Source organism: Pristis pectinata, chromosome 11, assembly GCF_009764475.1.
Source record: "Pristis pectinata isolate sPriPec2 chromosome 11, sPriPec2.1.pri, whole genome shotgun sequence".
NCBI lineage: Eukaryota > Metazoa > Chordata > Chondrichthyes > Rhinopristiformes > Pristidae > Pristis > Pristis pectinata.
The window spans coordinates 43808985-43824458 of record NC_067415.1 but is presented as its reverse complement, the minus strand read 5'-3'; the positions used below and the strand labels follow the sequence as shown (position 1 = coordinate 43824458).

At 39.6% G+C, this 15474-nt stretch overlaps 1 protein-coding gene across 3 annotated transcripts in view; it reads right to left on the bottom strand.

Annotated features, from left to right (window-relative positions):
- Nucleotides 1-4553: 4553 nt before the first annotated feature.
- The window catches only part of ccdc83 (coiled-coil domain containing 83), a 32614-nt gene continuing 21693 nt past the window's right edge, over nt 4554-15474 (bottom strand). Inside the window, exons 8-11 of one of the 3 annotated variants that reach the window (XM_052025999.1) lie at nt 12057-12178; nt 11105-11202; nt 8068-8255; nt 4554-5105 (exon numbers count right to left, since the gene is read on the bottom strand). In XM_052025999.1, coding sequence (XP_051881959.1) covers nt 4929-5105; nt 8068-8255; nt 11105-11202; nt 12057-12178 — 585 coding nt within the window. In that variant the 3' untranslated portion in view covers nt 4554-4928. Of the gene's footprint in view, nt 5244-8067; nt 8256-11104; nt 11203-12056; nt 12179-15474 lie in introns of all 3 variants that reach the window. The other 2 variants (XM_052026000.1, XM_052026001.1) reach the window with 2 other exon arrangements.

The window sequence follows — 15474 nt, the reverse complement described above, 5'->3', positions numbered from 1 at the left end:
GAAAAGTTTGATGATGTAGCGCATACGTCATTTCCATTTTCGGTGGGCGGGAACCATTCCTCTTAAAAGGCCCATGCAAGGCGGGAAAATAAATCAGTTTTTGTTCTGCAGCCCACCAACTAGTGTCTTGCTTTCACATCGCGGTAGCAGCTGCTACAAAACACTAATTGTTCTGCACTGAATAAGCAACTCAGATTTGAAGAAAATAAATCAGGTCTCGTCTCTTAGCCTGTTTGTGAAGTTCTGGAATACTTCTAACAGGCTATTTGGTGAGTTGGAAAGGTGTGTCAAATTGGTTAATAGATTTTAAAATGGTACCTTCCTCATCAATTTGAATCGAATTTTAGTTTGTTCAAGTCTTTTAAATGCGACTTTAAGTTTAACAATTTAAAATGTTAAATATTTCATTTTAGTTATAAAATAGACTGATTTGTATGCAAATTCAAACACTCCAGTATTCAACTCAATCAATCCCAGAGGCTGTTCTTTGGAACCCAAAATCAAAAACAAAATGTTGGGAATACTCAGTAGGTCAAGTCATCTACCTGAAATATTTAAATGATCTCTTTCCATGTATGCTGTCTTTAAGAAGGATGCCTTGTTCTTCCTTATTTTTAATGTTCTGCAAAGCTGCATACCCCAATTTTGGCCTCAGTACTTTGATTATAATCTGTACATAACTAGCAGCCATACTTCCAGCTCGCAAGCTCCTGAGACCTGGAATTGGCTCCCTAAATATCATTTTTTCTTCTTTTAAGATATTAAATAATGAAAAGCCTGGATCAATGAGGTAGGTTTTGTCCTATATCTCCTTGTGTGCCTCTGTGTCAAATTCTGTTTCCTAGTTTAGCTGCAACATGCTTAGGATATCATACTATGGGTGCTTTATAAATATTAATGAGATCCAGACTTGGAAGAGCCACAATTTGTTCTGACTGAACAGTGGTCAAGACAGAAGCAATTGTCTTTGGTTCCTAATGCAAATCTTAATCCTTTGCCTTCAGATACATCCTGGTCTCTGTTTTAGCTGACTCTCCAAACCCAACTATCCTACTTGGCTTGGAACTGACTTTTCAACACCAATTCTTCAGCTACCTAGGGGCAAAACTCATTGGCCTAATCCTTTCCTTTTAAGAACTTCATTACAAACTTACTCAGCATTGGCTCTTTTATTATAAGTGTCAATTTTTGTGTGATTGCATTGGAATGAAGTGTATTGGGCCATTGCATTGCTTTAAATTATGTTTTATAAATGCCAGTTGATGTTCTAAACTTTGGTTGTCTGCTTATGCTTATGGAAGTTGACTACCCCTGCCCATTGTTGTTGGTGACTTATGGATATGTGCTGCTTCCAGCTCTGCTAAATCAATGTTTTTTACATTGAACCAGCATTTGATGTCTGTAAATTTGGTCTGTGCAGTATTGCAAGCCTGGGAACCCCACATGCTCTTAACAAATACACATATTTTCCCCTTGTCACCAAGCTTGTGCATCTGTCCAATATTCCTAGTAGAGGTATGGAATAAAGAATCCTGAACTTTGATGCCAGGTGTTCCTTGAGTGTTATTCACATCATCAGTGAGGTAACTGGCATGATAATGGATGGTCTGGTTATCATCTTCCAAAATTCTATAGATTCTGGAATTGTTCTAGTGGGTCAGAAAATGTGACCTCACTACTTGAAGGGAGAGGGAAAATGGAGAAGTACTCACCTGTTGTCTAACATCTGTGAGAGGGAAAATGCTGAATCTTTTTTTATATAATAACAGGATATCAAGGAAAGAATGATAGCATTGAGCAGAGTCTGCATGGATTTATTAAAGGGAAATTGCATTTGATTGGTGGATTTTGTTGATATGACCAATAGAATAGATGATAAGAATGTTAGGGGATGTGGTGTACTTGGATTTTTGGAAGCTTTTTTATAAGATGATCCCATACAGGAGGCTATTCAACAAGATCAGAGGCTGCATTTGGGGGTAATACACTGACATGCATTGAGAACTAGTTATTGGACACATGAATAAACACACACAACCTCCTCAGGTTGGCAAGTTGTACTTAGTGTGGTAGCACAAGAATTGTTTTATGATATCTAAATCAGTGTTTTGGTGGAGTTGTCCAAAGGTCATATTTTCAAACCTGGGATTGTGAGTACAGAGGAGGATGTAAAATAGGCTTCAAGGGGGTATGGACCAGCTGAGGGAGTGGGCAAGAACACAAATGGAATGTAATAGGGAAAACTGAGCTCATCCCCTTTGATGCACAAAACAGAAAAGCAGAGTATTTTAAATTGTGAGGGACTGCTTGGTGTTGATGGTCAAGTGCTTGTACACATGTCACTGAAAGCCAATGTGCATGTGATTAGGAGGGCAAATAGTATGTTGGCCTTTATTAAAAGAGAATCTGAATTTAGGCTTAAGGAAGTCTTGCTGCAATTGTAAAGGGCCTTGGTGAGATTACACCTGGAATATTGTGTCCAGTTTGTCTGCTTAACTAAGGATGTTTTTGCTATACAGGAAGTGCAGCAAAGATTCACAAGGCTGGTTTCAGGAATGCAGGTTTTCTGTACGAGGAAAGATTAAGTAGACTGGGCTTGTATTCTCTCAAGTTTAGAGTCAGAGTTGTACGGCACAGAAACAGGCCTTTCAGCCCACGCTGACCACCTTGCCCATCCATACTAATCCCACTTGCCTGCACTACGTCTGTATCCTTCTATGCCTTGACTAGTTAAGTGCCTCTCTAAATGTCATTTTAATGTAGTGACTATCTGACCCCACAACCACCTCTGGCAGCAAGTTTCAGATATCAACCACTGTGTGTGTGTATTATGTATATAACATTTAAAAAAAAGTTACCCCGCAAATCCCCCTGAAAACTTCTCTCACCTTAAACCTCCTCATTTTTGATACCACTACTATGGCAGATAGAGATTCTGAGTATCTCCCTTATCTATGCCTCTTTATATACTGCTATCATGTCATCCCTCAGCCTCCTTCACGCCAAGGAAAACAAACCCAGCCTATCCAATCTCTTCCCATAACTAAAGTCCTCCAGTACTAGCAACGTACTCTCCAATGCATCAACAACGTATAGTTTGGTGACCAGAACTACACAAGTGTGGTCTAACCAGTGTTTTGTAAAGTGCAATATAATGTCCCAATTTTTATATTCCTTGCCCTGACCTAGAAAGGCAAGCGTGCTGCCTTCACCATCCTATCTACCTGTGTTGCCACTTTGGACTTGAATCTCAAGACCCCTTTGTTCCTCAACATTCCTTACTGCCTGCATCCTATCCCTCCTTGACTTCCCAAAATGCATCACCTCACATTTGTTGGGATTAAGTTCAATCTGCCAGTGCTCTGCCCATCTGTCTATCTATATCCTACTGCAGCCTTAAACAACTTTCCTCACTTTCCAACAATATTATGAACTTTCATATCTTCCAGAAACTTACTAATCAAACCTTCTACATTCACACTGAAGTCATTTATATCACAAACAACAAGGGTCCCAGCATCAATTCCTGCGGTACACCACTAGTCACAGACTTCCAGTAAGGAAAGCATCCTTTCATACTATCCCCTGCCTTCTATCACTAAGCTAGTTTTGGATCTAATTAGCCAGCTCACCATGGATCTTATGCCTTAATCTTTTGGGACCAGCCCTACCATGTGGGATCTTGACAAATGCCTTACTAAGGTCCATTTAGACAACATCTGCCATCATGCTTTCACCAATCTTATTGGTCACATTCTCGAAAAAATTGAGGCAGGATTTCCCCTGCACAAAGCCATGCTGATTATCCATGATCAGGTGCTGCCTTTCCAGATGTACATATCCTATCCCATAGGATTTTCTCCGGTATTTTCCCTACCATTGATGTATGGCTCACTGGCCTCTAGTTTGCTGGCTTATCCCTGCTGCTCTTAAAGGAAGCACATTGGCTATCCTCCAGCCATCTGTCACCTCACTTGTGGCTAACAAAGATGCAAACATCTCTGTTAGGACCACAGTTATTTCCTTCCTTGCTTCCTATTGATCTCATTTAGCCCTGGGCATTTATCAAGCTTTACGTGATCAATACTGACCTGCTCCAGATTATACATCTACCTCTCCCTGAACTCATGATCTTCTGTCCTCTTTGGAAACACCAAAATTATTACAAGACTTGACAGGCTGGTTGCAAGGATGATGTTTTCCCTGTCTGAGGTATCTAGACGTGAGGATCACAGTCTTGGAAGGAGGGATGACAGTTTAGGACAGTGTTGAACTCTACCCAGAGGGCTATCATGCCTCACTCAATAATAATAAGGGAATCAAAATGATAAGGAGATCAAGAAAATTGTGCTGAGGCAGATCAGTCATAATCTTGCTGAATGGCAAAGCAGGTTTGAAAGGACTGCTACTCCTGCTACTTGTATCCTTATAGTCATTCTCCAGCCTGAGATGCAGGATATTTTCAGTATTGTTGTTTATTAATGGGTGGTTGTTGACTTTGCATATAATGGATACTCATTTCCTTAAGGATTCCATTCTTCCAAGTTTTGCAGACACTGAGCATTTTATTTCCTGTAAAGTTTACAGCAAAGTTTTAAGTATTGATATACATATGGTCAGTTATCAAGCTCATTAAAATAAACTTTCAAGTTGCCAAGAGAGTTTTAATCTGATGCTTATATTTAATAAGCTGCCATTTCAAATTTCTGCTTTTAATTATCTTAAAGTCCAGTGAAGTTGCTGCAGTTGTTTATTCCAGAGGAGCTTGTCTATTGAACTGCTCCTCAAAGTGAGGCTATGTTCATATATCTGGGCTTGGTGGGAAGAGAAATAGATTAAATTACTGGCAACTTGAAACTCCAGTTTGTGATGCAGAAGCACTTTCATCTTCACGTGAACTATTGATTGTAAAGTAAGAATTTTAATACCTATGAAATAACAGATCTCAGCATTGTACCAGTGACAGGCCATCCCAGCTCTGCTTCACTTGGTTCTCTTTGTTCATCTTTCTTGCCTTGACTGGAAGGTTGCTCAATTGCTTGAAACGACATAGCTTGACCTTTTACGTGCAACAGCCTCTGCTCAAATGCACCACACTCTAAATGCTGGATTGCAAATTAGAAATATTTCACTCAATTATATCATAACCTTCAAGATCCTACAAAATTCCAAGTAGCCTTTGAACAATATAATCTGACACAGGCACATGAAATGGGGCCAGCTGGTTCTCCATACTTGTGGACCTGTAAGACGAGATAGAGCCAGAGGCCAGACTTATCACAGTCAGATTATCGGACACATTTAAAAACAGTTCACATTTAAATAATTTAATTTTAAAATACTGAATGCACTTTTTGTACTTTAAGATACAGACAATGTAATGCACAGAAAAATATACCCCTTGTCATAAAGGTCAGTAGTGTCATTCAAATAGAGTCACACATCAGCCATCCCTGCAGTAAATCTGAGGGGCCAAATACAAAGTACATCTGGTCTTTGAGCTCAGGATGTTTGTGTTTCAGTCTTGGACTTGACACAAAGTCTGCTGGAAGAATGGGAGGTCAGATGTATTGACAGGAAGATGATCTATGATTTTTGTGTACAAACCCTAGTTGGCTGGTGGAGTGATGGGGTGTGATGAATTGAGCAGTGTCTGAGCTGATTGTGCAGGTGGTATTTCAGCCTTTGAAGATGCTTTCATGGATCATCTGCATTGCAATGCACAGGAATGAAAGTTGGAGACAAGTTGAGCTCAGTGGAGGTTGTTGGTGGATCTGTGGGACAGTGAGCAGAATGCAATTATATCTAGGCCTATTAGGATAGATAATTAAAAGTTTAATTGAAGTAGGTATTGAAGAGCATGTTTAAGGAAAATCGGGCAGCTTGGGAAGGCAATTCAGCAACTGAAGGCAAGCTGCAAATGGTGCAGTGTTGAAATTAGGGATGCACATGGCCAGAATTGGTGCAGATATAAAGGCTTGTGGAGGAGATTGGAGATGGGGAGAGGTGGGAGATATCTAAAGACAAGATGAATAAACTTACAATTAAGGATTAAGGCACTGCTTAACTGTGGTCAGTCTGCATCAAGGAGGCAGGGATATGACAGTATGATCTCATGCCTAATAGATTGCATTAGGTGTGAAGACAGTCCAGCATGTATTTGAATAGCCAAGTTTAGAGGCAACACAGAAGTGATAAGTGTGGAGATTGAAGTTATCAGGGTAACCATTATTTTAGGTACCAGGAGTCAGAGGCAGAAGTGAAAAGAAACATGAAAACTGAAATATCCAGCTTTGTCTGTAGAGGGCAAAATAGTGGCTACCCAAAACTCTTGGATTCAATAGAGTGCAGAGGACAGCAGTGTGCCCAAATAGAAGACAGTGCTGCTCCTTGAACTTACACTGGATATCACTGGAATAGTGTAGATGACCAAAGAGGGGTCAAAGTGGGAGCAGGATGGGGAATTAAAGTGACAGGTGACATATAGCTCAGGCACTTAAGAATAGTGACAAAAGAAGCTTCTCAGCTCTACTGCAGTGAGACTTGTATACAGCAATCATGAAGGGAATTCATCTGTATTTCCTCCAAAGGGGAAACAATCTGATCTATGAAAAAAGTATGGTGCATTTTAAACTTAAAATAAAAATTCAGATTGATCACATCTATGCATGGAAAAGGATAACACTCAAATATGATTAAACTTGAATTTTATTATTTTATAAATTAGAAAATAAAGAACATGAATAAGTTAATAGCATGGGTTAATGAAGTGGCTAGAACTATTTCCCAAAATGCTTATTTCCTAGAAATGAAGCAAATCCAAGAACAAAAAGTGCAAAGTTTTTTTTTCACAATATTTTAATCATTGAATCCTTATACGATGAGATGGACTGACCTCATGATCTACCTTGTTGTGACCTCGCACATTATTGCACTGCACTCTCAAGCTGTGACACTTTACTCTGCACTGTTATTGTTTTTAACATGTACTACATCAATGCACTCTGTACTAACCCAATGTAACGGTACTGTGTAATGAATTGACCTGTACGATTGGTATGCAAGACAGGTTTTTCACTGTACCTCGGTACAAGTGACAATAATAAACCGATACCAATTTGGATAATACAGGACTTTTGTGCTGCACTGACCGATTTTCCAGATGTTACTCATATTTATATCCCAACTCAATTCATTTTTTAAGATGTTACACAGTAGTATACTAATTTTTTTCAGTGAACCAGGTGAATTTAAAGAGAAAGCAAGGAACAAAACCTGGTGACTTTAGTGGGAGTGCTAGAAATGGGGCCCTGGTGAATTTAAAATGCCAGTTGGAAACCAAACCCAGGGCGTTGAAAAGGAGTGTTACCTTTGGGGCTCTGGTGAGTTAATAAGGAACATGGAGATGAGACCCAAGAGTTTAAGGAGTAGGTCTGAACCATTCCGATTTCCAAACAATTGGATATCCTATTGTATGTGTTTAATCCCCAAAGCATTGTGAGGGGATGCAACATTGAAAAGTGATGTATTATGAATGTGAGTATTTGTAAAATATGCAATGAAAACAAAATGCTGGACACTCAGCAGGTAACATGGATATGTTGTATGCATTTTGATAACATAATCATAATGTTTGATACATTTCTTTTGAGAATTTTACAAATGAGATGACACCATTAGAAGGAAAAATAATGTGGGTAATGGAAAGCTGGTGAATGTTAGAATGAGGCCAGTTCACTATGTCCCAATTAAACTGTTGATGGGAAATGAAGGTGGCTGTTGATGACAATGAAACTTCACAACGCAGTTTTCCCTATCATATGATGTTGGAATTGCACTCTGTTATCAAGGTTTGCATTTGTGTCATGACCTATTTTACTTTTCCTGAACAGTGAATCAATACTTTTACTCTTGACATTAATTGTTGTATCTCTATATAAAAAAATGTATTCAAGACTGTTTCCCAAGTATGCTACATAATGAGTTAACCTTGAACTATATAATTTATCTTTATCTCTAATGCATTCTGTGCAGCATTTTAAAAAAAAAATTATTTATTTGACTAACCTCCAAGAACTTTTCATCATCTTGCAGCAAATATGTGAGATTCTGCGATACAGACTTGCTTAATTGGAACTGTGTTTCTTCATTTTCTGCCTGTTCCTCTCTTAAAAACATTGAGGAAACTTCCTTCTCTACTGGCAAGAGTGTTTTGCACTTGGGTTTCAGTAGATTGGAGTTTATATCATTGATTTCTGTAAGATCAACAAGTAAGTAATTTAACACTACATTGAATGGAGTAGTGGAAGCAGTGAGCTTTATCTCATGCCCAGTACCAGTGAGGTCATGTGTCTCAATCTGACTTCAGGTGATTTTTACGGTAGGCTTCAATGAATCTGAACTAGTGACTCTGAAAATGGAAGCATCTTCCCCACGTGTGCTTTCAAACCTTTCCTGATTTTTTTTAAGGACTTCCAGAAGCTCCACCTTTATTTTTAGATTAAAAAGAGGTCATGGCTTGTTCAGTGTTTCCTGATAGTTATATCTTCTGGTATCAATCTCATTCTATCATTTTATTTCACTTTTATTTTTTCATTTCGAGACCATAGCTGAGCATAGAATTCTAAATGTGGTCTAACCCAAGTAGCAAATCTGAATCCAGGTTTATTATTACTGATGTCATGAAATTTGTTCTTGTGTGGCAGCAGTGCAGTGCAAGGTGTAAAATCCACATCCTGTGTATGAATAAAAAGACAGAACCCAGTGTTGCAATTTCGTAATTTTATAAACCTCTAAGGTCACCCCTCAGCCCCTTTCATCTGGGGAAGACCGTCATGCTTTCATTGGTATAGGGGACTGATTTGTATGTGGTACTGGAAAGCAAGTGCAGCACGAGTCTAGGAGTTGGGATGTCATGTTACAGTTGTACAAATTGTTGGTTAGACTACACCTGGAGTATTGTGTGCAGTTCTGCTTGCCACACTATAGGAAAGATGTGATTAAGTTAGAGAGGATGCAGACAAGATTCACAGGAATGTTGCCTGGACGGAACAGCTCGAGTTATAAGGAGAGATTGGATACGATGGGACTGTTTTCCCTAGATGAAAGGGGCTGAGGGATGACCTTGAGGTTTATAAAATTGCGATACATAGAAAAGGCAGGCAGTTGCAGCTATTTTCCCCAGGGTAGGGGAGTGTAAAATTAGAGGGCATAGGTTTAATGTAAAGGGGATCTGAGGGGCAAGTTTTCCCCACACGGAGGGTGGTGGGTACATGGAATGAGCTGCCAAAGGAGGCAGGTACAATTAAAATGTTTAAAAGACATTTGGGTAGGTACGTAGGCTGTAAAGGTTTGGAGGAATATGGGTCAAACACAGGCAAATGGGATTCATGTAGAAAGGCATGAACGAGTTGGGCCGAAGGGCTTATTTCTGTGCTGTATGAGTCATGAGAAGTCACTCACTGCAAGATACCTAGCCTCTGATGTGCTCTTGTAACTGGTTCAGTTAAGTTTCTAATCACAACTCCCAGGAAGATAATGATGGTTTTGGTGGTTTGAATGTCAAGTGAAGGAGGTTAAGACTGACTTTTGATAGAAATGATCATTGCCTAGAGCTTGTGTGGCACATCATTTCTTGCTGCATACTAGGATAGTTTCATTATCTGAGAAGCTGCAAATGGAAGTGAAAACTGCATTCATCAGCAAACATCCCCACTTCTAACCATGTTAGAGCTGCAATTCAAATGGTACATTCTTTTAGTTTCTCCCCAGAGTTGTGGACAAAGAAACAATGACCAGGTACGTAGGAGGTCCTACTTGTTGGCTCACCCTCCCACCCCCCCACCGTGGATTCTTTTTTCGAAAACTCAAATGTAACTACATTTTCAAAAAACTGCCCTTTTATGAAATGTAAGAACCTATTAAATTAACAGACATCACATCTTGTAATTAAGAAAACCTACCAACATCCAGCTTGCAATTACCAAATCATCAGTGCTGGCTGGCAACAAAAGGCAATTCCAGACCATTCAGCTTTGCATTTTTCATTAAATTGGTGACTAAGTAACATTTGCAGCTCATTTTGAATTTCCACATAATATGCCTGAAATCAGGGCAATAGGTCATTAGCAAAAAACTCCATATGCTGTCAAACTGGGGTGTAGCATGTTAGTCCAGCGTAGCAATGCCCTTGTTCACCTTAAATGGCCAACCTGCCCCTGACTGGTCTTCATCCACAAGCTTACTGACAGCTGGACGATCTGATCCCTCTAATCACTGCTGCCTGATTATTCGTAACTTGACTGCATTTTTATTGGATTATTTCTGCTCATAAGCAAAGTTATGAGGTATGCCTGGTGTGTTTCTGACCTGCTCTACTACATTGCAGGTGGGCTTAGACCCCTGGTTTGAGGATGATGTGGAGTGAGACATGTTAAGCTGTAAGGTTACAGACCAGAGGTGAAAAACGATAAAAGGGGTTTTCAGTGTAAAGATGGGATGACCTCTCCACAAAGACTGTACTGATTAATTCATGACACTATTTGTAGAATGATACATCTACAACAAGTAAACTGACGAGGAAAAGGTTGAGTATATTTTTCCTCCCATTGGTTCTTTTATGACCTACCTCAGGCCCAATCTGACAAGAGTGCTCCTCAAGACTCAGCCAATTTAGGTGCCACCAAGCTACACTGCTGATGGACACTGAAGTCTTTCGCTCAGAATATATTCTGTGTTCTTACTACCCTCAATGCTTCTAAGTGCTGTCCAACACAGCAAAGTACTGATCCATCAGCTGAAGCAGATGGGTAGGTGGGGATCAGCAGGACGATTCCTTTCCCTTTCATCAGATTGTAAATCATTGTATTTCGTACTTTAATTGAAATGGCATTAACTGAATATCAAATGTTGTGCAAGTATTGTTGATTCCAAAAAAATAATGAATATCTTGTTTTCAACTTTCTAACCCTATTTTTGTTTTAAAGTCATTACATTTTCTATAATTCATTGTATAACACAACAGAGCAAAATCCATCAAAGTTTGATTCTGACTTTCAAGGAGAATCCTTGCATGGTTTAGAGATACTTGCTTTGTCACTATTACCTGAGGTTTCGCCTCTGTGATCCAATTCAGCTGAGTTACCTTCCAGTAAGCTGGCATCATGGTCTTTGGGTCCAACTGCACAAATCTCAACCAAGTTCCTAAGTCCAACAGACAAAGCACCATTAGATAACACTTACCCTTTACTTGTAGAGGGTGATTGTTTACTTTTCTAATAATTATATAGTTCTTTTGAATACCACAAATTAAACTGTTTCTATCTTTACATCTGATCAGCTTCATTACATGTTCTTAACCTTTCCACCAGCAGGAACAGTTTCTTTCTGTCTACTCTGTCTAGACCCTTCATAATTTTAAAGACTTCTATTAGATCTCTATTTAATCAGTTCTCAAACACTGAGAACAACAGTCTCCCCATTCCATCCATGTAACTAAAATTGTCCCTGGTATCATTATTTATAATCTCTTCTGCATCCTCTAAGGTCCTCACATTTTTTCCCTTTAGTATGGTGGCCAGAACTGAACACACTACTTCAGTTGTGGCAAAAAGAGTGCATTATAAAAGTTCATGTATTCGATAATGTGATTTATTAAGCCCAGATCCTGTATGCTTTAATTATTTTCTCAAATTACATATGCATAAATATCCCAGGATCTTTTTATTTCTGTACCCTTTTAAGAACTGTCTCCTATAGTTTATATACATTATACATCCCTTCCAAAATGTAACACTTGGCAATTTCTGCATTAAAAGGATAATCAACAGTTAAAGGTTGAAAGGATAAATATACACCATTTTGAGCAGTACTATTTGAACCTATTCACAGAAATACCTAAAGCTTGGTTGATTCATTTTACTGAAACTTCAACTTGTACTGATATCAAAGCAGTAAAAAGATTATGGTCCAATAGTTGATATATTGAGCTAGCATATTAATCTATATGATCTCACTTTAGATAAGATGGGAGAACTTTAAGTAAATATAGGTGTTACCTGCATACATTAAGGTCACTGATCTGACAATCAAACAATTGACTCAAAATTTCTAGATTTTCCTCTTCAACCTTCTGAACAGCTTGTTCTATATTAGCAACTTCCATACTGTATTGTTTAAGCTCCATAAGTAAAAAGAAAACAAATGAAATTAATAAAGAATTCTACCAAAGAGTATTTTACAGCAAAGTTGTCAAACTAAATAATTCATTCTGGTCTCAATAATACAAATTTAATTTATTTCCGAGGAAAATCTATATTAACTGATTAATCAATTTCAACAAATTGATGTTGAAAACTATCATTTGGGAGATTACACATCCATAGTTTTCTTGTTTAGAAAAATAGGTATATGTAAGAGATTTTCTGACTGCAAACTTTAATCCTTTTCAATATTAAACTTGGAAACCATCGATTCAGACATTTCTCTTGGAAAACACTGAGTACATCAACTTCTAGCTATCAGTTTGTTGCCAAATTCCCTTCAGGATTTAAAAGAAAACCCCATCCAAATTTTCTTATAGTAATTAAAATTTAAAGATGTGTAATATCAACAAGGTAAATAAACTAATACATTCTTCCACAAAAACATCATTTCATTAATATTGTTTTTTTTAAAAAAAAATTTCAGTAGTTTAATTGAAGCTCTCAATCTCTTCCAAAAGCCTGAATTTGAATGATACAAAATAAGATTTTTATTAGTCACATGTACATCAAAACACACAGTGAAATATATCTTTTGCATAGAGTGTTCTGGTGGCAGCCCACAAGTGTCACCATGCTTCCGGTGCCCAAATAGCATGCCAATGACTTCCTAACCTGTATGTCTTTGGAATGTGGGAGGAAACCAGAGCACCCAGAGGAAACCCACACAGACACGGGGAGAACATACAAACTCCTTACAGACAGTGGCCAGAATTGAACCCTGTTTGCTTGTGCTGTAATAGTGTTACACTAACTGTTACAGTACTATGCCTGCCAGAGCTTACTGTATTTTTACCAGAGCAGTTATTAACAGCTCCTGCAACTTAAGTATTTATGTGTTCCATAGTATCAGATGATACATTTGGGCTAGACAATTCAGAGAATGGTTCTCTGTCTTGCATGGTCTCTTGTTTCAAAATTACTTTAAGGAAATTGCCAAGCTGAAAGCTCCTGCTAATTTGAGAAATTTTGAAAGTAAATAAACCCTTTCATTTTCATCTGTGTTTTAGAGTCGAGTAATACAGCACTGAAATGGGCCCTTCAGCCTGACCCATCTCTGCTTACCAAGGTGTAGACCAAAGCAGTCACATTTGCCCATGTTTGGCTGGATCTCCTTAAACCTTTTTTTACCCATATAATTATCCCAAAAGTCTCTTGAATGTCATTATTGTACTTGTTTCAACTACTTTCTTTAGAACATGAAACAGTACTAACACAGGAACAGGCCCTTCAGTCTATTATATCTGGGCCGAGCATGATGCTGAATTAAACTAACCCCCTCTGCCTGCACATGATCCATATCCCTCCATTCCCCTAATATTCATGTGTCCATCTAAAAGCTTCTTGAATGCTACTATCGTATATGCTTCCACTATCACCCCTGACAGCATGTTCCAGGTACCTACTGTTCTTCTTGTAAAAAAAAAACTTGCCCCACTCCTCCTTTAAATCCCCCCCCCACACCTTAAAGCTATGCCCTTATAATACTCACCACTTCTACCCTGGGAAGATGATTCTGGCTCTCTACCCTATCTATGCCTCTAATAATTTTATAAACTTATCAGGTCTCCCCTCAGCTACCGTCGCTGCAGTGAAAACAGTCGAAGTTTGTCCAATCCTTATAGCTAATACCTTCTAATCCAGGCAGCATCCTGGTGCAGAAGACATTTACCATCTCCAAAGCCTCCACATCTTCCGTCTAATGGGGTGACCAGAAATGCAGAGTGGCCTAACCAACATTTTATACAATTGTCTAATGACTTCCTGACTCTTACACTGTATGCCCCTCGTGATGGTAACCATGCCATTTGCTGCCTTTACCACCATCTACTTGCATTGCTACTTTCAGTGAGCTATGGGCTTGAACCCCAAGATCCCTCTGTACATCAATGCTGTTAAGGGTCCTGCTATTAACTGTCTACTTCCCCTTACATTAGACCTTTCAAAGTGCAACATCTCACACTTGCATGGATTAAACTTCATCTGCCATTTCTCCATCCATAACTAATTGATCTACATTCTGCTGTATCCTTTGATGACCTTCAGTGTCTGAAACTCCACTAATTTTTGCATTGTCTGCAAACTAACCCACTCATCTACATTTTATCCAAGTCATTTCTATAAATCACAAACAGAGGTCCCAGTACCAATCCCTGTGGAATGCCACTGGTCACAGACAGAATTAACACCCTTCTACCACTACCCTCTTCTATGGGCAACCCAATCCTGAATCCAAACTATCAAGTCACTGTGGATCCCCTGCATCTTAATCTTCCTGATCAACCAACCATGAAGAGTCTTGTCGAATGCTTGATGGCTAAAGTCCATGAACACAGGAGGGATGAGCAGACCAGGGAGTCATGGAGAGAATGATCCCTGCAGAAAGCAGAAAGGTGTGGGGAGGGGAAAGAGGTGGATGGTGGTGGGATCACGTTGCATCTGGCAGAAGTTGTGGACGTGTAGGCTGGTGGGGTGATAGGTGAGGACCGGGGACCTCTATCCCTTTGTGTTTGGGGGTGGAGGAGCTGGTATGAGCAGCAGTGCGGGGAAATAAAAGAGACACAGGTAAGGACTCCACCAATAACACTGGGGAGGAACCCCCGTTTTCTGGAAAAGGAGGACATCTCAGATGTCCTGGAGTGGAAGGCCTCATCGCAAGACTCCTTGGTCCGCTCATCCCTCCCCACCCATCCCCCTTCCTCCCTATGCACTTTCTCCTGTAACCACAAGAGGTGTAACATCTGTCCTTACACCTCCCCCCTCACCACCATCCAGGGCCCTAAATTGTCCTACCAGGTGAGGCAGTCATTCACATGCATATCTTCAGGCCTTATATATTGCATCCAGTGCTCCTGATGTGGCATCCTCTACATCAGCGATACTGGACACAGACTGGGTGACCGATTTGCTGAGCACCTGCACTCTGTCTGCCGTGGCCATATGTCCTGGTTGCCAACCAATTTAATTACCCTCCCCACGCCCACACTGACATGCTTGTCCTCAGACTCCTCCACTACCGTAGTCTACACCCAACAGCATAAACATTGAATTCTCCAACTTCCAGTGGACTACTCCCCCTCTGTCCCTTTTCTCACTCTCCCATCAGTCTCCTCCACTCCAAGAAATAAAGTCCTCATCTGCCCAACCTTGCCCTCAAGTCAAAGCCCTTGAGTCCTGGCAACATTCTTGTAAATCTTCTTTGCACTCTTTCCAG